Source organism: Panthera onca, chromosome B2 (assembly GCF_046562875.1).
Source record: "Panthera onca isolate mPanOnc1 chromosome B2, mPanOnc1 haplotype 2, whole genome shotgun sequence".
In the NCBI taxonomy this organism is placed as follows: Eukaryota; Metazoa; Chordata; class Mammalia; order Carnivora; family Felidae; genus Panthera; species Panthera onca.
Genome location: NC_138343.1, coordinates 106,040,407 through 106,064,335, shown reverse-complemented (window position 1 = coordinate 106,064,335; position 23,929 = coordinate 106,040,407). Strand labels below are relative to the sequence as shown.

General features: G+C 37.7%; 1 protein-coding gene across 1 annotated transcript in view; it reads right to left on the bottom strand.

Moving 5' to 3' along the window:
* SLC35F1 (solute carrier family 35 member F1) overlaps positions 1 to 23,929 on the bottom strand; it is a 415,217-nt gene that overhangs the window by 151,828 nt on the left and 239,460 nt on the right. The window contains exon 2 of the mRNA XM_060616508.3: positions 4,266 to 4,441. Coding sequence (XP_060472491.1) covers positions 4,266 to 4,441 — 176 coding nt within the window. The remainder of the gene's footprint in view (positions 1 to 4,265; positions 4,442 to 23,929) is intronic.

The following is a 23,929-nucleotide window of genomic DNA, read 5'->3' as shown; positions in this document are numbered from 1 at the left end:
AAGCCATGATTAGAAGTTTGGATTTTTCAGTCCCATCTCTCCATTCTCCAGAGAGTGAGAGGGGCTGGAAATGGAGTTAATGATCAATCATGCCTACATAATGATCTCCATAAAAATGTCTAACATAGAGGATTCAGAGACCTTCGGGGTTGATGAATAAATACATGGTGATATGGAAAGAGTGGCCTATGCAGACGGGCATGGAAGCTCCGTGCCCCCTCCCACGTACTTTGTGCAACTCATCTATTTCATCTGGATGTTCATGTATATCATTCATCATATTCTTTTATAATATACTGATAAACAGTAATGAACTGTTTTCCTGAGTCCTGTGAGCCACTCTACTAAATTAATCAAACTCAAGAAGGAAGCTGTAGGAACCTCTGATTTACAGTCCATTAGTCAGAAGCAGAGGCTACAACCCAGACTTGCAATTAGCATCTGAAGTGAGAGGGGCAGTCACGTGAGGCCGAGCTCTTAACTTATGGGATTTGACACTATCTCCAGGTAGACAGTGTCAGAACCTGGGCTGACTGTAGGACACCCAGCTGATGTCACAGAATTGCTTGGTATGAAAAACACCAGGCATTCAGTGACAAAAATGTGTTAAGTGTGGTGATAGTGTGAGGGTAAAGGGAAGACACAGGAAGAGAACTGAGTTTTTCTTTACAATTCATGACGCCCAACTAGGTACACACAGCATGAGTTTGGATTTCAGGCATCACTTCAATGAGGACATTTCAATTGCCTGAATAACTTCTCTAAAGTGGTTACTCTTAACCACTTTATTTATTTTAGCTCATTTTTATTATATATATAAATATAAATAAATATTATATATATTTATTATAGCTAAATTCTCAAACTTGCTGCTGCGTCAATGCAACTACTTGTTTGAAGTACATTTTTTTTCTATAAAGTGGTATTACTGAAGCTCTTTGCTATAAAGAGCAAAAACTTTATGAATGTTGGAAACATCTGTAATAACAACCTAGTACCAGTCAAGGAAAGGGTCAGACATAAAACTTGTTCAACAAGACAAAGTTTTTAAGGACGGAGTCACACTTTTTTGGGAACCAATTTAATAATCAGGGACAAGTTCAAAACTCCAGCCTGAACCAGAGTTATATTGGAATTTCTACTGGAACCTGTTGCTTCAGAGTCTTTGGTCACTGGTTCAGTGAGCATCTGATAAAGAGAACTCAGTTTAACTTTGAAGTCAAATTTCCAGAAGGCTTTTGCCGTAATACCAACCTGAAGGCTCTTGAAGGGCTTCTTGCATTTATCACATTGTAATCACATGAGACGATCATAACTTTTTAGAAGATGTATGGTTAAAATGATAAGGAAATATTTGTTTAAAAATACATTCCTGATGGGGTGCGTGGGTAGCTCAATCGGCTGAATGTCCGACTTCAGCTTAGGTCATGATCTCACAGTTCATGAGTTCCAGCCCTGGGCTTGCTGCTGTCAGCCTATCAGCACATAGCCCACTTCAGATCCTCTCTCTGCTTCTCGCTCTGCCCCTCCCAAGCTTATGTTGTGTCTCAAAAAATAAATAAATAAATAAATAATTATATATATATATATATATATATATGTACACATATATATACACACACATATATATATACACACATACATATATATATATATATATATATATATATATATATATATATATACATATATACATTCCCGAGACTAACTTCTTGCAGTTTTGTGGCCTAAGGTGTGTCAAATTAAATGGTGGCCCAGTCAGGTTAGGTGACGTCTGTGCCGGGAGAATTGGAAAGACAGTAATTTTGCTCAGTCCTAATCTGCACCCTTGTGGGAGGATCGGTCAGAGAGCACCAGGAAAGGAAAAGAAATTGTGGTTGTGAGAGCAGCTCCCTTGCACACACCAGACTTTCCATCCTTTCCCCCTCTTTGCTCTGTTGTTCATTCCCTCTCAAATCTTGAGGTGCCCAAAGGAAAGAGATTATTATGTCTCTAGAACATAGAATGGAATCAGCCTATACAAAATTAATGTAATTACTATGTTGGTTTCCAGATGTTAGCTTAATGCCAGACTATTAAAACTTTTAAAGATGAAGATTAAAACAAACATCGTGAGTAAACACCCAAATAAAGCCATGTCAGTGAATCTAGTGATAATCTGAGGCAATGGCAGAAATCTCTAGATAGGGTATCTGAGACATTGCTTCTGGACATCACTGACTGGGATAAACAAAATTCACTCAGGCTCTCTTCAGTCTTCTCTCCAAAGAGCTTCCGAATTCTTTGTCCTAGTCCTTGGCCTCTTGCCAGTTGTGTCTCTCCCCACCCCACCCCCATTCCCCACCACCATCTACCCTCCCCACCCAAAGCTGAGACCGCATTTTCTTGACTTCGCTGTTGTGCCTCACTAGACCTTGCACCAGTGCTATTTTCTTATTCAGGGTTTTGAATTTCAAGCAAAAACCCTCCATTTGTTCAAAAGTATCTTTTCTTCCTCCAGCCTCCCCTAGATCCCACATGGGGTTCAGGGAGTCCAGGGAGGCACGTGACCTGGCCTAGCATGAGCCTTACAGCTCCTAGTTCTACAGCCTGGAGCAGGTTCTGGACACAGAGGCACCGTTTCCTAATTTACAAAATTTTGGATAATAATACCTATTTCTTTGGATTGAAGAAATAAAGGAGATAATAAAGGAGATACATAGTGTTTGGCACATTATGGAGTCTTGATAGAAGGTACTGCTATAAACTTTAGGTCTTTTGCTACATTTAGTTTTCTACGCTTCCCTGTTTGTACCTATGACAGTGAAATTTTCTCTCTGTTTCTTAGATTGGCTTGGTTTACTTTTTTCCTCACCACTTCCCTATGATTTTTGTGGGTTTTCTTGTTTGCATTTGTAGTGTTCAAACTGTTAGCTTCCATATATCACCCTGAGGAAATAGAAGTCAGACTCAATGTCTATAGCTTCTGTAGCCTGAGGTTTTAGTTGAAATATTATTTTTTTTTAAAAAAAATTTTAATGTTTATTTATTCTTGAGAGAGAGAGACAAGGACAGAGTGTGAATGGGGGAGGGGGAGAGTGAGACACAGAATCTGAAGCAGGCTCCAGGCTCCGAGCTGTCAGCACAGAGCCTGACGTAGGGTTCAAACTCACGAACTGTGAGATCACGACCTGAGCCGAAGTCAGATGCTTATTCTTAGATTAATGTCTACAGATATTAAATTAAAAAACAAACAAACACCGATAATGCAATTTTTTGACAAGTTTCAAATGAATTCCAATACTTTAAACAACTCCAAAGTTAAACTGGAATTCAGTCCCAACTGAATAAAATCTAGAATTGGCCACATAGTTATAATTAAACAATATTATTCTGGATGGCCATTTAAATAAGGAAGTGTAAAAATGAAATACTCTTACAGTTCTTATAAAAGTTTCAAAAAAGTATGACTATTAGAATTGATGTATATAGCTATTCCTATATCCTTATTTATTATTAAGATATAAAATTATCTTCAAACATGTTAATGGTTATTTTTCAATGCATATTTCACATTCAACAGCTTCTAGGGGTGAATTGTTGGCTATCTCCATGCCAAAGGAATAAAAAAGAGTGTTTACACCAGATTCAGTGGTATAATCATAAGGATCTGAATTACTCTCCCCAGAGATACACCCCCAAAGATTTCAACTGCAATTGCCAAATAAAAAGTTTTTCTTGCATTGATTCTTGGAGGACTTGTTTTCTTGCTTTAGCTGTTTGAAGTTTAGACAGAACATCTCATTTGACCAATTGTGGTAGTTTTCTTTCCTTTCTTTTCTCTTTTATTATTACTAGAGTTGTTTGTGTTTACTATTTTTATCTTTCTTGTGACACTTTCCCAAAGAACATACATTTGTCTGTAATTCCCTTGGATTTCTGAGGACTAGCATTACTGAGGACAGCTGCATCAGGCCTTTCCACAGTCCAAGGGTATAAGGGATGTTAACAGAAATTCAAATAGTGAGCAATTGTACATTTTGCCTATACATGCGTTTCCTATTTCCTGCTGAATTCACGTAATTTATGCTTCTTTGTGATTTATTTATTCATTTTGTTTGCTTTATTACTGCAAAATAGAAAAGCGAGAGTTGAGGTTTTGAATTGTGTTATGATGCTGTAAGTGACAAAAAGTTAATTTAGTCATGGCTCATCATTCTTCTAGATGTCTATAAAAAAGGAACCCAGCTATATTCCAAGTTACATATGGGTTTTTGCATGCTTACCTTGTCTGACGGCTAGTGTGGTGGTATAGACCAAGAAGAGAAGGATGTAATTGAGGAAACTCTGGAAGACTGGTGTATTGGCATGGAAATCTTCTGACAGGTACTTGCTGGTCAAGCCAATTCCACAAATAAGAAGGGATAACACCTGGCCCAGAGCCACAGAGATTAACATCTCCCTGGAAAAAATATAGGAAACAGTGAAGATCAGCAGGAAGTCCACTGAAACAATAACAGTTAAAATTTATTGAGTACATGTGCCATTCACTAGGCTAGGTGCAATACATAGTATTTGTTTTCACCCATCACAGCAACCCTATGAGCAGGGTGCAATTATTAGTGAGGTTTTAAAGAGGAAAAAAAAAACAGAGTTTACAGGAGTTAAGGAATTTGTTCACTGTCATGTAACGAGGAAGTGGCAAAGCTGGGATTTGGGACCAAATCTCTCCAAGTGATCCTGGCTTCTAGCCACAGGACTCTGGAGCCTTAGAGGAAATTAACATCGTCGGTGATGCCCACCATAGCACTAAGTGTTCAGAAACCCGACAGAACACTTGCACGCTGACAAAGAGGCACCATACTGTAACCTTATCTTCAGGTTCTCATACCAGTAATGAAAGATTCTTTTGTTTATAGATTGAAATCTGGGATCCAGGAACACTTACGGGAAGGGGCTGTACGAACCCCAGAAAATCCAGGAGGACCATCTCCTCTCCATTCCCAGATTTTGGATCTTACTTTGCTCTAGTAAAGACTGATAAGCATTAGTCTTCACTCTCCTCTACACAAGATACTATTGCTTGCATGTTAAAAAAGTTATTCATGAAGCAAATTTAGTTACTGAGGTGATATAATAAAACATTTCAAATTCTGTGAATATTTTCTGTGGCTTTTAAATAGGCATTGAACAGCACTGTAGTAAGGACTAGGGGCAAGAGTCAAGGGGTTCACTATGCATAGAAATAAAGTGCCCATATGGGCTTTATGATCACATAAATCTACAGGATCTGACACAGGAAGAGCCCCTGGAAATATAAAGGAGGCTTCTGCCTTCCCCAAAAGTCTCATCTGACTTTCCTGGTTTATTTATAGAAACAGCAATGTAAAATAAGCAAAAAATATTATTTCTAAACATAAAAAAAATTAGTCAGAGGATATGTGATGTTACATATTTCCTCCCCCGTGGCAGATGTGAATCCATCTTTCTGGAAGGGGCACAGAGTCCTGGACAGATACCTTAGTGGTGTCTTGCTTAAAACAAGAAAAAAGAATGGGGTGCCAGAATGGTTCAGTCGGTTAAGAATCCAACTCTTGGGGCGCCTGGGTGGCTCAGTCAGTTAAGCGTCCGACTTAGGCTCAGGTCACGATCTCGCGGTCCGTAAGTTCGAGCCCCGCATCCGGCTCTGGGCTGATGGCTCGGAGCCTGGAGCCTGCTTCCGATTCTGTGTCTCCCTCTGTCTCTGCCCCTCCCCCGTTCATGCTCTGTCTCTCTCTGTCTCAAAAATAAATAAACGTTAAAAAAAAAAAAAAAGAATCCAACTCTTGATTTCGGCTCAGGTCATGATCCAAGGGTCATGGAATTGAGCCCTGCATCAGGCTCAATGCTGAGCATGAAGCCTGCTTGAGATTGTTTCTCCCTCTGTCCCCCCTCCTTTTCTCTCTCTCTACATTAATAAAATAAAAGAGTAAATATTTAAAAAATAAGAAAAAAATAAAGAAAGGAAAAAGAAAAAAGAAAAAGGCATCTATCACATTTTGGTCATTCCATTTGTTTCAATGAGGAGGAAAACTGGAGCAAGGCATGAGGGCCCATAGAAAAGGCTTTCCTGAGGATAACCTGTAACATACTGGTAGAGGCTTCTCCTTGGTTGCCCTGTTTCCAGGTATTGGGCCTGACCCCTGAACTCAATCTTTATAAAGGGATCAAAGAGATATTTTTACACATATATTCTACAATGTCAGTCTGCTGCTCAGAATCCTACAATGGTACCCTATAAAATGCAGTGATCTATAAGGCTTATGATACATGATCCAGAAACATAGCTGCCAACATTTCCTCTCATACGTCTACATTCATGCTCCTCCTCCCAAAGGGAGATGGGATCTACTTCTCCTTTTCTAGAAGCAGAGCTCCTCTTGTGACTTGACCAACAGGATGTAGGGGTAAGGATGTCATGTGACTTCCAGACTAATCCAGAAGAAGCTCCACAGCTTCCACATTTCACTCTCTGCAGATACAGCTTACATGTAAAGAACCTAGGTTGCTGAATATTAGGTCACCATGTGTAAAGAAAAAGAGAAACCCAGCCAGCCAATGTCACCCCAGCTGAAGCACCAGACATGTAAGTGAGGCTCCTGGATCCTCCTGCCCCATTGGAGCTGTACCAGCCTGTGCCACGTGGAGCAGAGATGAGCCATCCCCAGAGACTGTTGCCCAATTGGAGAACTGTGAGAAATAATCAATGGCTATCGTTTTAGGGCATAATATTTGTGGTGGTTCATTATGGAACATCAGGTAACTGAAAACAAGGCCCTACGTGCCTTCCCTCCACTCTTAATACCTCTGGAGCTTTACTTCCTGCTTTCATTTCCCCATGAAGCCAGAGCTCCAGTCCAACTTACACCTCAACAATAAGTCACAGTCTTCTTTGCTGGCATTCCTTTGCATGTGTTATTATTTCTAGAATGTTTTTCCTGCCTTTATCAGTCTGACTCCTATTCATCTTTTAAGATTTGGCTCATATGTTACCCCCTTTAAGAAGTCTTACCTGGGTTGCTTCTCCTTCATTTCTATATCTTGTATTATAATTACTGATTTTACCCCCTGTTTCCCTCTGCCAGGCAGTGAAGTCTATATAATGTTCTTTATTTACTGTACCTATTGCTGGACAATACCATTTAGAAGAAGTAGTGAATGAAGAATTCAAAGACGGGGCAGAGGCAGGTCTAGGCAACACTGAACAGTTTTGCCGAATTGAAAGCATGATAAAAAAGAAAGGCAGAGGTAAAGAGAAGTACCAGAATTAATTCAAAAGTTTTTAAGCCAGCCTAACAGAGAAGTGTGATACCCACTAACAAAAATCACGATAAGGAGTTGGTTTGAGTGGAAAGATAACAAAAAAACTTTGGTATATTGAATCTGAGCTGCCAGATGAGCTTCCAAATGATCCAGCAGTATTTGCAACAAGAGATAAGAGTTGGATAGGGAGGACAACCAGGAGATGAATATGCAGAAGTTATACACCTAAAAGTGATGGATGGCTCAAGTACTAGAAACGGATGATATTGCCAAGGAAGAGAGAATAAGAAGTCTAGGAAAAATCCTTGGGGAATCCCCACATTGGGGTTAAGGGAAAAGAAGAGGCACATCATTGGAGTCACAAGTGGTTAGAAGGTTAAGGGGAAGACAAGGAAAGCTCTTGCTGTCAGGGAAAGCAAGGGAACAGAGACTTTCATGGAGACGGTAGTTGTAATACTGAATGTTGCTTAGAGGACAGAGAGAATGTGTACTGGGAGAAGATAATTTGTAGTCACTGCTAGCCTTTGAAAGACCAGTTTTTGCAGAGTGGAGAGTAGCAGAGCAATACTGGTATTATGGAAACCAAGGAAACAGAGAATTCCACAGAGGGAATAGTTAGCTGTGACTAAAGGGACAGGAAGTCCTAAGATATAAAAGTGCTGACTTTGAAGAATTTTGGAGAATTCAAAGAATTCTTTGAAGAAGTCTGATCTAGTCACCACAAAACACAATAATTATGATGAGAGCTAAAATAATAATGTATAAAATGATTTACAATTTAATTTAGAGTGGATTCATGATTATCCTCTCATGAGGTCACTCTTGATTATTTGCATAATAACTTACATCCTGAAGTGGAAAAGAAATAGGGAGAGTTACAACTAATTGGTTGCTCCCAATGCTGAGTATGTCGACCAGAAAAGAGTGGGTATGGAGTATGTCTCCTTGAGAAAATAAGGTTAAAAATGGCCACAACATGGGGCGCCTGGGTGGCGCAGTCGGTTAAGCGTCCGACTTCAGCCAGGTCACGATCTCGCGGTCCGTGAGTTCGAGCCCCGCGTCAGGCTCTGGGCTGATGGCTCGGAGCCTGGAGCCTGTTTCCGATTCTGTGTCTCCCTCTCTCTCTGCCCCTCCTCCGTTCATGCTCTGTCTCTCTCTGTCCCAAAAATAAATAAAAAACGTTGAAAAAAAAAAAAAATTAAAAAAAAAAAAAAAAAATGGCCACAACATGGGAATTCCTACAGCTGCTTAAATTATAACCATCGTATTCAAAACCTTGGCAATATCCTGTGCCTTTCTTGAACAAAATCAAGCCACCAAAAATAACTGATTACTTATGTAACGGAATCAAATTTTAGTTTTCTGATGTATATGTACCTGTATACTATAAAACAGCCTTCTACATGTCAGGCACTATGTACTCAAAGATGAGTAAGACATAGTCCTTGTCATTGGCAAACTACTAACCAAGACTTTGGAGCTGAGTTCCCACATAACTTACTACAAAATGAGGCTAGTTACGGTGAAATAACAATAATAATTCATATTTAATAAGTTCTCAGCCTGTGCCAAGTCCTGGGCTTTACCTTTATATATACTATCTTATTTAATCCTTATAGTAACCTTATAAGGCAGGTACTACTTTTTGTATTTATTTCTTATAGAAATGTGCTGTCACTGGGCACATTCTGAAAGCTTATGGTGCAATGAATCCATTTGCTAGATATTAATTTACTTTTTATAGTTTTTAAAATACAGTATTGATTACACACTAGCATTTGAATTAATAACCCTTTAAATTAAAAGGAACGGAAACAGTAGACCCTTAATACAGAATAACTTTTCTAACAGAAAACCTGTTTTCTAAATATTTTGTACCTATCTGTCCACTGCATATGTAATTATACATTCACAGTATATATTTCCATTAATTTATACTTTATAAATATATCAACATAAATATGTAGATATTTAGAGTTTTATAGATACACACACATATACCATAAATCAAATTAATAAATATTATCTCAAAAAGCATTGTTTATTATCTAATAAATGCCAGATATTATGCTACACACAGAATAGTATGATGTATAAGCATGTGTCCAGATCTTAAGGAACTCAGTTTCAAGTAGAAATAGGGCTGGCTACATAATTGCAGGCCCTAGTAAAAAATGAAAATGGGGGTCCTTTGTTCTAAAAGCAGGGAAAAATGTGATTATAAGCACTTGCAAAGATCTCTCCCTATCAACTTGTCTTTTTTTTTTCTCATTACTTTTTGACCCCTTTCCCTCCTTTCTCTCAACCCCCAATCCCCGCAGCTCTGACAATGACCAATATGTTTTCTTTATCTATGTGCTTGTTTTTTTTAATAGATAAAAAAATTCCACATATGAGAGATCATACAGTATTTGCCTTTCTCTGTCTGACTTATTTCATTTAGCATAATGCCCTTAAGATCCATCTATGTTGTCGCAAATGGCAAGAATTCATCTTTTTCATGGCTAAATAATACGGTCCACACCACAATACACACACCACAACTTCTGTAACCACCCATCCATTGATGGCTTATGGTTGTTTCCATATCTTGGCTATTGTACACAACACTGCAATGAACACGAACATGGACATAAGGGTGCAGAAATCTTTTCTAATTAGTGTTTTTATTTTCTTCAGATAAATACCTGAAAGTGGAATTGCTAGATTATATGGTAGTTCTATTTTTATTTTGCGGGGGGAACTTCCTTAACTGGTTTCCACAGTGGCTGCACCAATTTACGTTCCAACCAATAGTGCACAAAGGTTTCCTTTTCGCCACATCTTTGCCAACACTTATGTCTTGTCTTTTTAAAATAATAACCATTCTAACAGACATGAGGTGATACCTCATTGTGGTTTTGATTTGCATTTCCTTGATAATTAATGATGCTGAATATCTTTTCATGTACCTGTTGGCCATCTTCATGTCTTTGAAAAAATGTCTATTTTGATCCTCTGTCCAGTTTTAAATTGGATTGTTTGTATTTTTGACATTGAGTTTTATGAGTTCTTTATATATTTTGGATATTAGCCCCTTATCAGATAGATGATTTGCAAATATTTTCTACCATTCTGTAGGCTGTTTTTCATTTTGTTTGTAGTTTTCTTTCCTGTGCAGAAGCTTTTTAGTATGATGTAGTCTCACTTCTTTTTGTGTTTACTGCTTCTGCTTTTGGTGTCAGATTGAAATAAACCATCACCAAAATCTGTGTCAAGGAGCTTACTTCTTATGTTTTCTTCTAGGAGTTTTATGGTTTTGGGTCTTATGTTCAAGTCCTTAATGGATTTTGAGTTAATTTTTGTGTATAAGATAGTGGTCAAGTTTCGTTCTTTTGTCCAGTCTTTCCCCATTGTATATTCTTGTCTTGTTTATTGTAAATTAGTTGACCATATATGTGTTGGTTTATTTCTGGGCTTTCTATTCTGTTCCACTGATCTATGTGTCTGTTTTTATGCCAACACCATACTGTATTAATCACTAAAGCTTTGTAATGAAGTTTGAAATCAGGACGCATGATGCCTCTAGCTTTGTTCTTTCTCAAGATTGCTTTGGTTATTGGGTTTTTTTAAATTGGTTTTTTTTTTTGTGGTTCCATACAAATTTTAGAATTATTTGTTTTATTTCTTTGAAAAATGTCATTGAAATTTTGATAGAGAATGCACTGAATTTGTATATTGTCTTGGATAGTATGAACATTTTAACAATATTGACTCTTTCGATCTATGAGCACAAAATAATCTTTCCTTTTATTTGTGTCTTCTTCAATTTTATTAATGTCTCATAGTTTTCACTAGAGGTCTTTCATCTCCTTGGTTAAATTTATTCTAGGTATTTTATTGTTTCCGATGCAATTGTAAATGGGATTTTTTAAATTTCTCTTTGTGATAGTTTACTATTAGCACAAAGAAATGCAACAGATTTTTGTGTATTGATTTTGTAGCCTGCAACTTTACTGAATTCATTTATTAGTTGTAACAGTCTTTGATGTAGTTTTTAGTGTTTTCTATGTATAATATTATGTCATCTGCAAATAGTGACAATTTTACTTCTTTTCTTATTCAGATGACTTTTATTTCTTTTGCTTGCCTAATTACTCTGGCCAGGACTTCCCATATTGTGTTTAATAAAAGTGGCAAGAGTAGGCATCCTCGTCTTAGGGGATAAGCTTTTAGCTTTTCACTGTCGAGTAGGGCTTGCCACATATGGCTTTTATTATGTGGAGTTATGTTCCCTCTACAGCCACTTTGTTGAGAGTTTTTATCATAAAAGAGTGCTAAATTTTGTCTAATGCTTTTCCTGTATCTATTAATATGATCATATGAGTTTTCTCTGTCATTTGTTAATGTGTTGTATTGCACTGATTTGCAGGTGTTGAGCCATCCCTGCATCTCTGGAATAAATCCCACTTGATCATGGTGTGTAATCCTTTTAATGTACTGTTGAATTTGGTTTTCTAACATTTTGTTGAGGATTTCTGCATCTATGTTCATCAGAGATATTGGCCTGTAATTTTTTTTTTCTTCTGACATCCTTGTATGGTCTGGTATGAGGGTAATACTGGCGTCATAAGATGAGTTTGGAAGAGTTCCCTCCTATTTTTCGGAAGAGCTTGAGCAAGGACTGGTTTAATTCTTCTTTGAATGTTTGACTGCATTTACCAGTGACGCCATCTGGTTCTGGACTTTAGTTTGTCGGGAAGTTTTTGATTACTGATTCAATGTTCTTAGTAGTAATTAGTCTGTTTAGATTTTATATTTCATCATGATTCAATCTTAGTAGGTTGTATGTTTCTAGGAATTTATCCAATTTTCTAGTTTGTCCAATTTGTTGGCAGATAATTGCTCATAGCAATCTCTTATGATCCTTTGTATTTCTGTGGTATCAGCTGTAAAATCTCTTTCATGTCTAATTTTATTTAAGTTCTCTGTCCTTTTTTCTTCATAAGTGTAACTAAAGGTTTGTCAATCTTGTTTATCTTCTCAAAGAACAAGCTCTTAGTTCACTGATTTTCCCCATTGCCTTTTTGGTCTTTATTTCATTTATTTCTGCTCTAATCTTTATTTCCTTCCTTTCCTTCCTTTATTTCCCTCAAGCTTTGTTTATTCTTTTTCTAGTTCTTGAGGTATAAAGTTAAGTTGTTTATTTGAAACATTTCTTTTTTGAAGGTTTTTCTGAAATGTCTTTCAAAAGGTTTTTTGAGATAGGCACTTATTGCCATGAACTTCCTTCTTAGAGCAGCTTTTGCTACATCCCACAAATTTTGATATGTATATTTCTGTTTTCATTTGCTTCAAGGTATTTTTTTTTTACTTTTTCTATGTCTTCATTGACCCGTTGGTTGTTCAGTAGCATCTTGTTTAATCACTACATATTTGTGAATTTTCCACTTTTCTTCATATAAAAACTTTCTACTATTGGGGTCAGGAAAGATGTTTGATGTGATTTCAATCTTCTTAAATTTATTAAGACTTGTTTTGTGGCCTAACATATGATCTATCCTAGAAAATGCTCTTTTCTTTTTTTTTTCTGTTTATTTTGAGAAAGAGAGCACGAGAGTGAGGGAGAGGTAGAGAGAGGGAGAGAGAGTCCCAAGCAGGCTCCATGCTCAGCACAAAGCCTGATGTGGGATTTGATTCCACGACTGTGAGATCATGACCTGAGCCAATACTGAGAGTTGTATGCTTAACCAACTAAGCCACCCTGGTGTCCTATTCTCTTTTTTTTAAATGTTTATTTACTTATTTTGAGAGAAAGCATGAGTTGGGGAGGGGCAGAGAGAGAAGGGGAGAGACAGAATCCCGAGCAGGCTCTGATGCTGTCAGCGAAGAACCCTACTCGGGACTCGATCTTATGAAACTGAGATCATGACATGAGCCGAAATCAAGAGTCAGATGCTTAACCAACTGAGCGACCCAGGCCCCTTATCCTAAAAAATATCCTAATTGTACTGGAGAATAATGTGTATTCTGTCCCTTTGGGATGGAATATTCCATATATATAACTGTTAAGTCCATCTGATCTAATGTGTTACTTAAGGTGAATGTTTTCTTATTGATTTTGTCTCCAGATGATCTATCCATTGATATAAGTGGGGTATTAAAATCCCCTATTATCCTACTGGTGTTTGTTTCTCCCTTTAGGTCTATTAGTATTTGTTCTGTATATTTAGGTGCTTCTATGTTGGGTGCATAAATATTTACAAATGCTATATCCTCTTGTTGGATTGACCACCTTATTATTATGTAATGCCCATCTTTGGGTCTTATAGTCTTTGGTTTAAACTCCATTTTGCCTGACATAAGCACATCTACTCCCGGTCTCTTGTGATTTCTATCTGCATGGAATATCTTTTTTTGTCTCTTCGTTATCAGTCTGTGTGTGACCTTATATCTGAACTGAGTCCCTTATAGGCAACATAAAGATGGGTCTTATTTTTTTTTTAACCAATCAGCCACCCAGTGTCTTTTGATTAAAAAATTTAGTCTATTTACACTTAAAGTAGTTATTGATAGGTGTGTACTTATTGCCATTTTGTTAATTGCTCATTGGTTGTCTTCACAGTTCTTCTCTGTTTCTTTCTTTGTCCCTGCTCTCTTCCTTTGTGGTTTGATGACTTTCTGTAGTGGTATGCTTATGGTCCTTTCTCTTTACCTTTTGTATGTTTACTATAGATTTTTGCTTTGCTGTTATCATTAGGCTTACATAAAACTGCTTATGACAGATATTACTATTTCACAGATAATTAAATTTTTATAGATAAGTAAATTGATGCTTAGAGGGGTTAAGCAAACAGCCCAAGATCACAGAGCTAGCATGGGGAAATGGGGAAGAGTGTGGATGGAAACTAGGTTATTTGACTCAAATTCCCAACATCTTAATTACTATGCTATACCACCCTAGGCTGCCAAAAAAAAAAAAAAAAAAAAAAGAAAAAAAAAGAAAAAAAAGTGGTTTCCCTCACAAAGGCAGAGTGCACAGTGCTAGAAACCTAAGTTGCTAGGTTCCAGGAATATTCTGAGTAAGGTGAAGACGAAAAGCCAGCCAGAATGACTAATGAAAACTCTTCCACTAAGACCTCTATAATGTGTGCCTTTCAACAGGAGGTCAACACAGGCTTACGCTTGTTTCTTTAGACAAACAAAGCAGCAAATCTCCAGTAATCGGTTTTTGCTTTTAATTAGTGACCATGTCATTTAGCTGCTCTGGTATGATTTGATACAGAATGCAAATTATTGTTTTATTGGTCATGCTAATAAACGTGACTTGTAAAAACAGGAAGGAATGGAAGGAGCCTTTCACTATGAGTCCTTTCCCAGCCACAGAAAGCTAAATACTATAGCTAGTGTAGTCTACACATCTGTTACCAGAGTCACCAAAGCAAAATAAGTAAATAAATAAAAATATAAAGAAATCTAGATGTTGACCTAGATAATAAACTGTTAATTCCATCTCCACACCCTTGCCATTTTCATTTCATCAAATTCTCTTGTGTTGTCTTTAACCACCGGACAAATCCTTTTGGTGATTTGTTTCACAGAATGTTCTCCCTACCACTCTCTCTGTTTTAGGATCTTTTCAGTTTATTTATCATTGCCTTATCCCTCTGAACTATACTTTTTCCCATAGGTAACCACCACAGTAGATCTGTAGTCCCTTCACCTAACTCTTCATAATCTTAAGACCTGTCTTCCCCAGAAAGTCTGTTTGGTTACTCCCTGCTCCCTGAAGCTGAGTTAAGTGCCCTCATCTACATGTTCCTATCTCTATTTTAGTCACCATATAGTGTAACTCATAAGCTCCTGAAAAGAAGGGAATGAATTGTATTCGCTTCTATGTTCCTGGTGCCTTGAGCATTGCTGGGTGGAAAGGAAATAGATGCTCAATAAACACAGAATGAATAAACATGTTTAAGAGAGAACAAATATTTGTAAAGAAAAAGGGCAAAATCCTAGAAGATTTGAAAGATCACTGCTAATCTTGTCTTGAAAAACTACTAGTTTTGAAAGACAAAGCAAACCTTGTTTTTACTGTATTCCATTTTCCAGTTAGACACTGAGATTAACAAGCGATTTCTTGTTGCCTTTCTGAACAAGCCTGGTAAGGTGCTATCTTGCAAAAATGATGCTAAATATGGTGCTGAGTGGAATTCTGCACAGGGAACTGTTGGTTATTCATGCAATATATAGAATAACACACCAGATGCATCCTAACATAGGAAACACAGGTCCTATAATTTTAGTAGCAGAAATTGAGAGGAGACTATTATACACATTTTCATCTTCTTTGTTTATGCATTTAAAAGGACATCCTATCCACTTTAAATTCAGAATGACTAGACAATGAAAAATACATGAGTCTCAGGAAAAATAGTGCTGCTGGAAGCTGAATACCTATTATAATACAGCTTATATTCATAAAGACTGACATAACCATTACCACAAGCACTTTATTCTGTTAAAGAAATAGACTTTAGAACCCTGTGAATAAACTTATTACAAATTAGGTATTCAAAATAATAAGATTTAAAATAAAACATGAATTGAATCTTGTTTTCTTCTCTCAGTTATAAGAATACATTCTTTTAAAAGGGTATGAAGATTTTCAACATAGTGTTATATAATCATATTGCTTTGTAATCCTTTGGCATGAGAGTGAAATAATTATGTTATCATTTTGAATCAGAGCACATCAACCTTTCTGTAGAGACATCTTTATCTGATAGCTATTCTCACGCAAGCCATGTTAGATTTGGGTCAACATATGAATTCAGATGTGCATACATAAAGAACATTTAGGTAAACTCCCCTGACTAAAAACAATTCCACTTGAACATGGGAGAAACGTGTGTTCTACCATGTTCTGTGAAAAGATTCATGTTTTCAGAAGTTAGGACATTGGCTTCCTCAAGTTCTTTGCTGAAAGATTTTATCACATTTAAGTGTTAATTAGACATATGTAAGATCATTAGGCAAGAAGCAAAAGCACCTACCTACAGGTTTAACATTAATTGGAGTGTCTTTCCTTCAGATTCTATATTCATGGAGTTTAATCTGTTCTCTGGTTCTGGGGTAGCAGGTTTTGGTTTGGGTTTGTTCTGGTTTTTAGAGGAAACCAAGTAAGCCACAAAAGCCCTCCTAAACAATATTTCAGTGAGTCTATGAGGCACTAAGTGTAGGAGACATTGGAAACTCTAGTATGAGAAGATGAGTCACAATTGTGCATGTAAATTACATATTGCATTATCTAGAGAAGTGGCACAGAAGAGTAAAAAGACACCAGAGAGGGATTTACAAGCTCCTGGCTTTTGGGTCCCACTAATTAAGCTCCATAATCTTGGACATCTTCTACTTTGGGTTTTGGTTCCTTCATACAAAGTAAGTATATTATAATTGGTGAGTGTTTAGACACCTCTTATGCTCTGCCTTCAAATCCTCTTGGTCTTACCATCTCTACGGTCTCTGGTCACATACTCTAACTCCAGTGGTGGCTTCACCAACACTACATAGACTACAACCAACAATACATGGAAACAGCCCAGGGGCCCAATGCCACATGCCCATTCTGTATACCTTGTGCCTTCTACCTTGGGGATTCCACCTGGATGCTGAGGACCAGACCTTGTGGGGATCTGCTTGGTGCTCACTCATCAGCAACTGGGAAATACGGGGAAATTATTGCAGTTGACCAGTAGGAAACTATAGCAGACAGATAAATTCTTCCTTCTTTCTCCTTCAGGCAGACTGTCCTGAAAAGCAGTCACTTCTACAGGTTCTCTGAAGAGATCCTTCCTCACAAGATGCTCTGTAGGGTACTCTGTGCCCTTGTATGATCTCTCCCTCCATCCCTTTCTCATGCCTGCTCCCTATCTTTAAAAACAGTAGCAGCATATAAGTCTTTGCTTTCTGGGTAAATCAGGCTAAGATAATTAGCTTTAAATTTCCTTCTATTCCATAATTCTGACTTACTTTTAGAAGATGCTGGTGTATAGTCATCAACTCTTTTTTTTTTTTTTAATGTTTATTTATTTTTGAGAGAGAGACAGACAGAGCGTGAGCAAGGGAGAGGCAGAGTGAGAGGGAGACACAGAACGCAAAGCAGGCTCCAGTCTCTGAGCTGTCAGCTCAAATTCACAAATCATGAGATCATGACCTGAACCGAAGCCGGACACTCAACCAACTGAGCCACCCAGGCACCCGTACAGTTATCAACTCTTGAAATTAGTGTCTTCGATCTTAAAGTCCATTCCTTTTGTGTATTTGATTAAACTCTTCTGTAGCTGAGTTACCAGCAATGTTTGCTCATTGATTATGTGCAAACTCTGTGAGTTACAGGATCAGCCACTGAGAAATAGATCAGTCAGTAGCATTTGCCAAGACATGCTAAGTTCAGGTTATGAGAAAGGAATGTTTGGCCCCTGCCTCCAAGAAACTTACATAGATATGGAACATAAAAACAAAACTATACAGATAGAGAACATAAAAATACGCAAAAACTCAAGTAGGTTTATATAAAATTACTTGAAGTTATTGGGATCATTCTAATCTTAAAATTAGACAAAGCAAATCTGGAAGGGTTTCATGGAGAGCATAGTTTTGAGCCTTTCATTTCTTTGTTTGATTTAAATAATGGAAGAGATGTAATTTGTTATTGAGAAACTGGCATGCCATTCCAGGAAAGAGAATGTTGTGCTGTCTCAGAAGCAGAGACTGACATGGAAATTTGGGTCACAAGTGAGAACCATAATAGCAGAGATGGATAAAAATGGGTAAGCAGCAGCAGAACCTACAGCATGGGACAGAGTTTTAATTCAGCAGGAATTGTTCTTTAGAATTTCTGAGTAAGAGGGGTGCCTGGGTGGCTCAGTTGGTTAAGCATTTGACTTCAGCTCAGGTCATGATCTCACGGTTCGTGGGTTCGAGCCCCACGTCCGGCTCTCGGCTGACAGCTCAGAGCCTGGAGCCTGCTTCGGATTCTGTGTTTCCCTCTCTCTCTCTGCCCCTTCCCCACTCAAGCTCTGTCTCTCTGTCTCTCAAAAATAAATACGTGTTAAAAAAGAAAAAAAGAATTTCTGACCAAGAGAAATAAGCTCCTGCCACAATGTCTCTAAATTTCTCTGCTCATTCAATTAGTCAGAACCAAATCCTGCTTTTATTATGGAGAAAAGTTTCTAAAAGATGCAATAAGAACCAAATCTCTTTGTGTAAGTGTTGACACCCTGAAACTCCATTAACTTCATGGTACATCCACCTCTGACCTAGGCACACACCCGACTTTCATCCTAACATTGCAAACCGAAAGTCTCGCAATACTTGCTTCTTCAAGTCATCAGCATGGCTTTCTATGTATCTTTCAAAAATATTTGGTGACAGAAGAATGTTTTAGTCTGTTGTCACTTGTTTTTCTTGTGATTTTAGCTATCTTTACAGTGATAGGAAGAATTTCCCCAGTAGTATAAGGATTTTGATCATTTATTTACTAATAAGCATGAAATACCAATTGAGGTTAATTAAACAATTATTATTACATTTAATAGAATTTTTAAGAGTAATAGATTGAGGACTTTAACATAACCCTCTACCAAATCTGCAAAAGTTACATTAATGTTATGGTTGTTTAGTTTTTACTTGCTTGCTAAGATTGTGTCAGGTAATACCTTAAGGCACAATGTACACTTAGAGAGAAGCCCATCTTTAATAAATGTACAAGCAGATTCATATTTGAGATTATCTTATTGACATTACGAATTTTAATTGGTATTTTGTTTCATATGATTAGATTTCACTGTGTTTGTGTTTTATTTTGCAATGTAGCTGATGAAGAAGGGTCAGATTAAGAATGAGAGAAGTTTCAGGGAGTCTGGGTGGCTCAGTCAGCCGGCTCAGTCACCCGACTCTCGATTTCAGCTCAGGTCATGATCTCACGGTTAGTGAGATCGAGCCCCGTGTCGGGCTCGGTGCTGACACGGAACCTACTTGGGAACCTCTCTCTCTCCCTCCCTCTGCCCCTCCCCCTGCTCACGCTGTCTCTCTCAAAACAAATAAAAATTTTAAAAAAAGAATAAGAGAAGTTTCAACTGAGTAAATTTTTCTTGTTATTTATTTCCACCACACTTGGGTATTATCTTTGACTCTGGGGTTTTGTGCAGGAATCTTTTAAAACAACAATCTTCTTCGTGAAATTTAGTTAGTGATATAATCACTAGATCCTTGACTAGACCCACATTAACTGAGTGAAGTCGGGGGGCTACCATGAAACCCCTCCGAAAGCAGAACATCCACTCCTCAGCCAAAGAATCTCATATACCTCAAAACAGTTGACTGTCTAAAGCAGCATCACCAAAAACCACATATTACTTAATTCCTTCTATACGAAATGTCCAGAATAGGCAAATCTACAGAGACAGGAAGTAGAGAGTTGTTTGCTTAGGGTTGGGAAGATGGGAAGATAGGGAGGTTTTACCAAAAGAGTACTGGGTTTCTTCTTGAGGTGGTGAAATGTTCTAAAATTGACTGTGGTGTTAGTTGGAAATATCTGTATACTAAATACTGATATACCAAAACCACTGAATTGTACACTTCAAATAAGTAGATGGCATAGTATGTGAATTACATCTCAATAAAGCTGTTATTAAAGAGAAAGAAAGAGAGGGAAGAGAAGAGGAGGAAAATAGAAAAGCAAAAAAGATAAGGAAAAGAAAAATAAAATTATTCAGCAGGTAAAAAAAAAGTTCAACCATTTCGTCTACAAAGTAAGTGCACCGGGGGCAATTTATATATTAAAAATTAGTCAAGCTTAATTACCTCCTTATTTTTTTCCATGTATAAAGTAAAGTTTCTTTTCTTTTAAATATAACATGATAATAAAGTTTTCTTCCTGGATCCCAGGGAATCATTTCGTATTCTCCCTTAAGATGTGTACTCTCACTTTTATCGACTTAAAGGGTAAGTTTTTAATCATTAGCGTGGAAAGTAAGAACCTTTGTCATCTTCCTCCAGAGAATCATCATGGTGTCATAAAAAGAAAACATGTCTGGAAAATGGATCCTGCTCTGCCACTAGTCGCTGAGACTCATTTTGTTCATCTATAAAATGGGGATAATAATACATACCTCACAGGGCTATCATAAAAACTAAATGAGATTTTTCATGTAACTGTCTCTCTACTACAGTATCTGGCTCATGGTAAATGCTCAGAATAATAGCTCTTAGTACCTTTTGGTACATTTTAGAAGTATCGTACGCTTATTGACTACTTAAATCTGTAAGATTGCATTATGATACATTTAGAAAACACTAGAGAAACTATTGCTAGCATGCATCTCAGATTTATTTTCACAAGTTCTAACTAACACTTTTACTCCCAAATTTTGAAAGTTTAAAGGATTCTTGAACTTTAGAAATTGGGGAAGGAAAACAAAAAATAAATGAGGAATATTAAAGAGTCTTACGTGACATGCCTATCAAGAAATGAACAGATCTGATTTTTAATAGGCATTTTGACTTGACCTTCTCACACTTGCTAACATCTTGGAGAACAGAAAAGCGATGATGATATTTTTAGGCTGACTGTGTTACTGGTTTTTTTTCTTTATGCATTTTTTAATGACTTTGACATTTTTCATTACAAAATGCTTTTAACCTTGCATTTTTAATTATGTTAGTGAAGGCTGACACCAAATGGCAAACATTTAACTTTAAAACCTACTGAATAAATAAAAACAAAGAAAGTACACAAGTAGACTGGTGACTCACTTTCTTTTAAAATAAAGACTCATGTCAAATTCCATTATTTTGTCACATATTTACCAAATTTGTATGCATGCACTAGAGTGAATTTGAAGTGGAGCAAATTGGGAAAATTAGATTCCACTAAGTGCTGAACTTCTCTGCACACAATTAAAACCTGCTTGAAAAATGTATAATCAACTGAGATCATCAATTATGCTTTTACTTGGAAGAATGTACAGGGAACTCAGGATAAAAAGGTAGGGAAGCCAGGCCTCATTTTAGAAGACAAATATATCTGGCTTTTGCTTTCAATCATAAAAGGATTCTCTGAGCAGAAGCTAGCTGACATTTTTCTTCATCATTCTTTGCATTAAAGATGACTCCAATTGCCCCTTTACAAGGATCTGACATAAAGTCTCAATACCTATGACAGACTGCCTTGAGAAACAACTCAAAATTATACCACGATCCAATTTTTGCATCATGAACTAGACAAAATTTACTCTAGAGGAAAAAGTTTTCTGTAAGAATCAAAATTGGATATTTACCATAATTATTACAATGACTGAAAAGAAAATCAACCTGTTGAAATTTCTACTGTTAGGAATGATTTCTTTTTAATTTTTTTTAATGTTTATTTATTTTTGAGAGGGACAGAGACAGAATGTGAGTGGGTTAGGGGCAGAGAGAGAGGGAGACACAGAATCCGAAGCAGGCTCCAGGCTCTGAGCCATCAGCCCAGAGCCCGACGTGGGGTTGGAACTCAAGAGCTGTGAGATCATGACCAGAGCCAAAGTCGGATGCTCAACCGACTGAGCCACCCAGGCGCCCCTAGGAATGTTTCTAACAGAAAAACAAAATCTATTATTGTCACTTTCACTTCAGGGTTACAGGGAAAGGCAATTAGAAGGAAGGGATGTTTTACTTATTTTTTTAACGTTTATTTTTGAGACAGGGAGAGACAGAGCATGAACGGGGGAGGGGCAGAGAGAGAGGGAGATACAGAAAGGGAAGCAGGCTCCAGGCTCCGAGCCATCAGCCCAGGGCCCGACGCGGGGCTCGAACTCACGGACCGTGAGATAGTGACCTGAGCTGAAGTCGGACGCTTAACCGATTGAGCCACCCAGGTGCCCCAGGCAGGGATGTTTTAAAGTGGGGAAATCCCAAAAGGTTCTCAGCTGCCTTTAAGATGGAAAAGACCAGAAAGGCGTATGGGAGAGAGAGCTCCTGACACAGGGCAATCTAAGGAGGATTTTTATTTTTATTATTTTTTCAAATGTTCATTTATTTCTGTTGAGAGAGAGAGAGAGAGCAAGCAGGAGAGGGGCAGAGAAAGAGGGAGACAGAGAATCCCAAGCAAGCTCTGCACTGTCAGCACAGAGTTCCACAAGGGGTTCAAACTCAGGAACCCTGAGATCATGACCTGAGCCGATCAGGGATCGAAATTAAGAGTTGGACACTTAACCAACTGAGCCATCCAGGTGCCCTCAGAGGAGGATTTTTAAAGACTGAGTGGAGAATGAGGGCTGGTAAAGAAAAAAACAAAACTAAATTGATGAATTTGTTAAAAGACAGCTCGGGTTGCTTCCTGAGGTACAAAATGTTCCAACTCTTTAAGAGCTACTAAGACTGAGCATTGTGGTAAAAACATCAGGCCAACCAAAAATATCAGGCGGGTTACAAACCAAAGGTGTCATAGAGAGTTTTACTCTGAAAATGAGCGTTCTCATTAAATTCGCATTCTATGTAAAAGAGACGAACAGTACAAGTGGAGCCGCTGCCGAAGCTACGACTGAGGACCAATGTCTAGACCTCAAGTTGTGGGGACCTACTGACACTTTCTTTAAGAAGGAAGAAAAAAGTAATGAAGGGTTGCTTTAGGAAACATAAATTGTACGCTCATCATTCTACTTGAGCAAATTTGTGAAATAATCTGTTAACATAACAAGGTGTTCTGATAGACCCAGTTTGATGCGACGCCATCTCCACAGTGAGAAGGGCTGAAGCCCAGGGCCTTCTTAAGTTTCCCCAGGGCCTCAGTCCAGTGTGCCGTGTTACAGCCACCCTTTCACAAGGTGGACTGCGGGGCAAAGCAGTCACTTACTAGTCACCAATGGAAACCACTTACAAACCACCTTTCCTTCCTTTTCTTTTATGTCAAGACTTGGGTAAATCCAAGTCATTTCAGAGGTTTGACACATTTCATCTAGCTCACCTGCTGACCTATTAAGGGCTTCCGTGATGTTTCCAAACTGTCCAAAACACAGAGGGCATCCAGGGAGTACGTGGCAAAGTACCAAAAAAGAGAACGTTAAGATTTTGTCTTTCAAATTGAAAAAAGAAGAAAGGTCTCATTCAATGTTTTAAAGTTTCACCAAAGGGGCGTCTGGGTGGCTCAGTCAGTTGAGCGTCTGACTTCAGCTCAGGACATGATCTTGCGGTTCATGAGTTAGAGCCCCACGATGGGCTCACTGTTGTCAGCACAGAGCCTGTTTCGGATCCTCTGCCCTCTGCCCCTTCTCTCAAAAATAAATAAAATATTCAAAAAAAAAAAAACAAAAACAAAAAAAAAAACCTCCACCAAAGGAGAAATTAATAAAACTTCAAGAGCTGAAAAATCAACACTCCACTCTAACTCTAACAGTATTTTTTGCTAAAGGTATATCTTCTATCTACCAGCCCCCTCCATTGTACGTAAGTTGTTGGAACTATCCAATGCTCAGTGCAGTGACATAGTCTGGTGACTGAGAACAATGCTAAGGCATCATGACAGTTTTAGCACATTGGTAAACCAAGGCAGATATTTATTTGAATATTTAACATTTGACTTTATTAGTGATCATTGTTACTATTAGGTAACAGTTATTGTTTACTATAT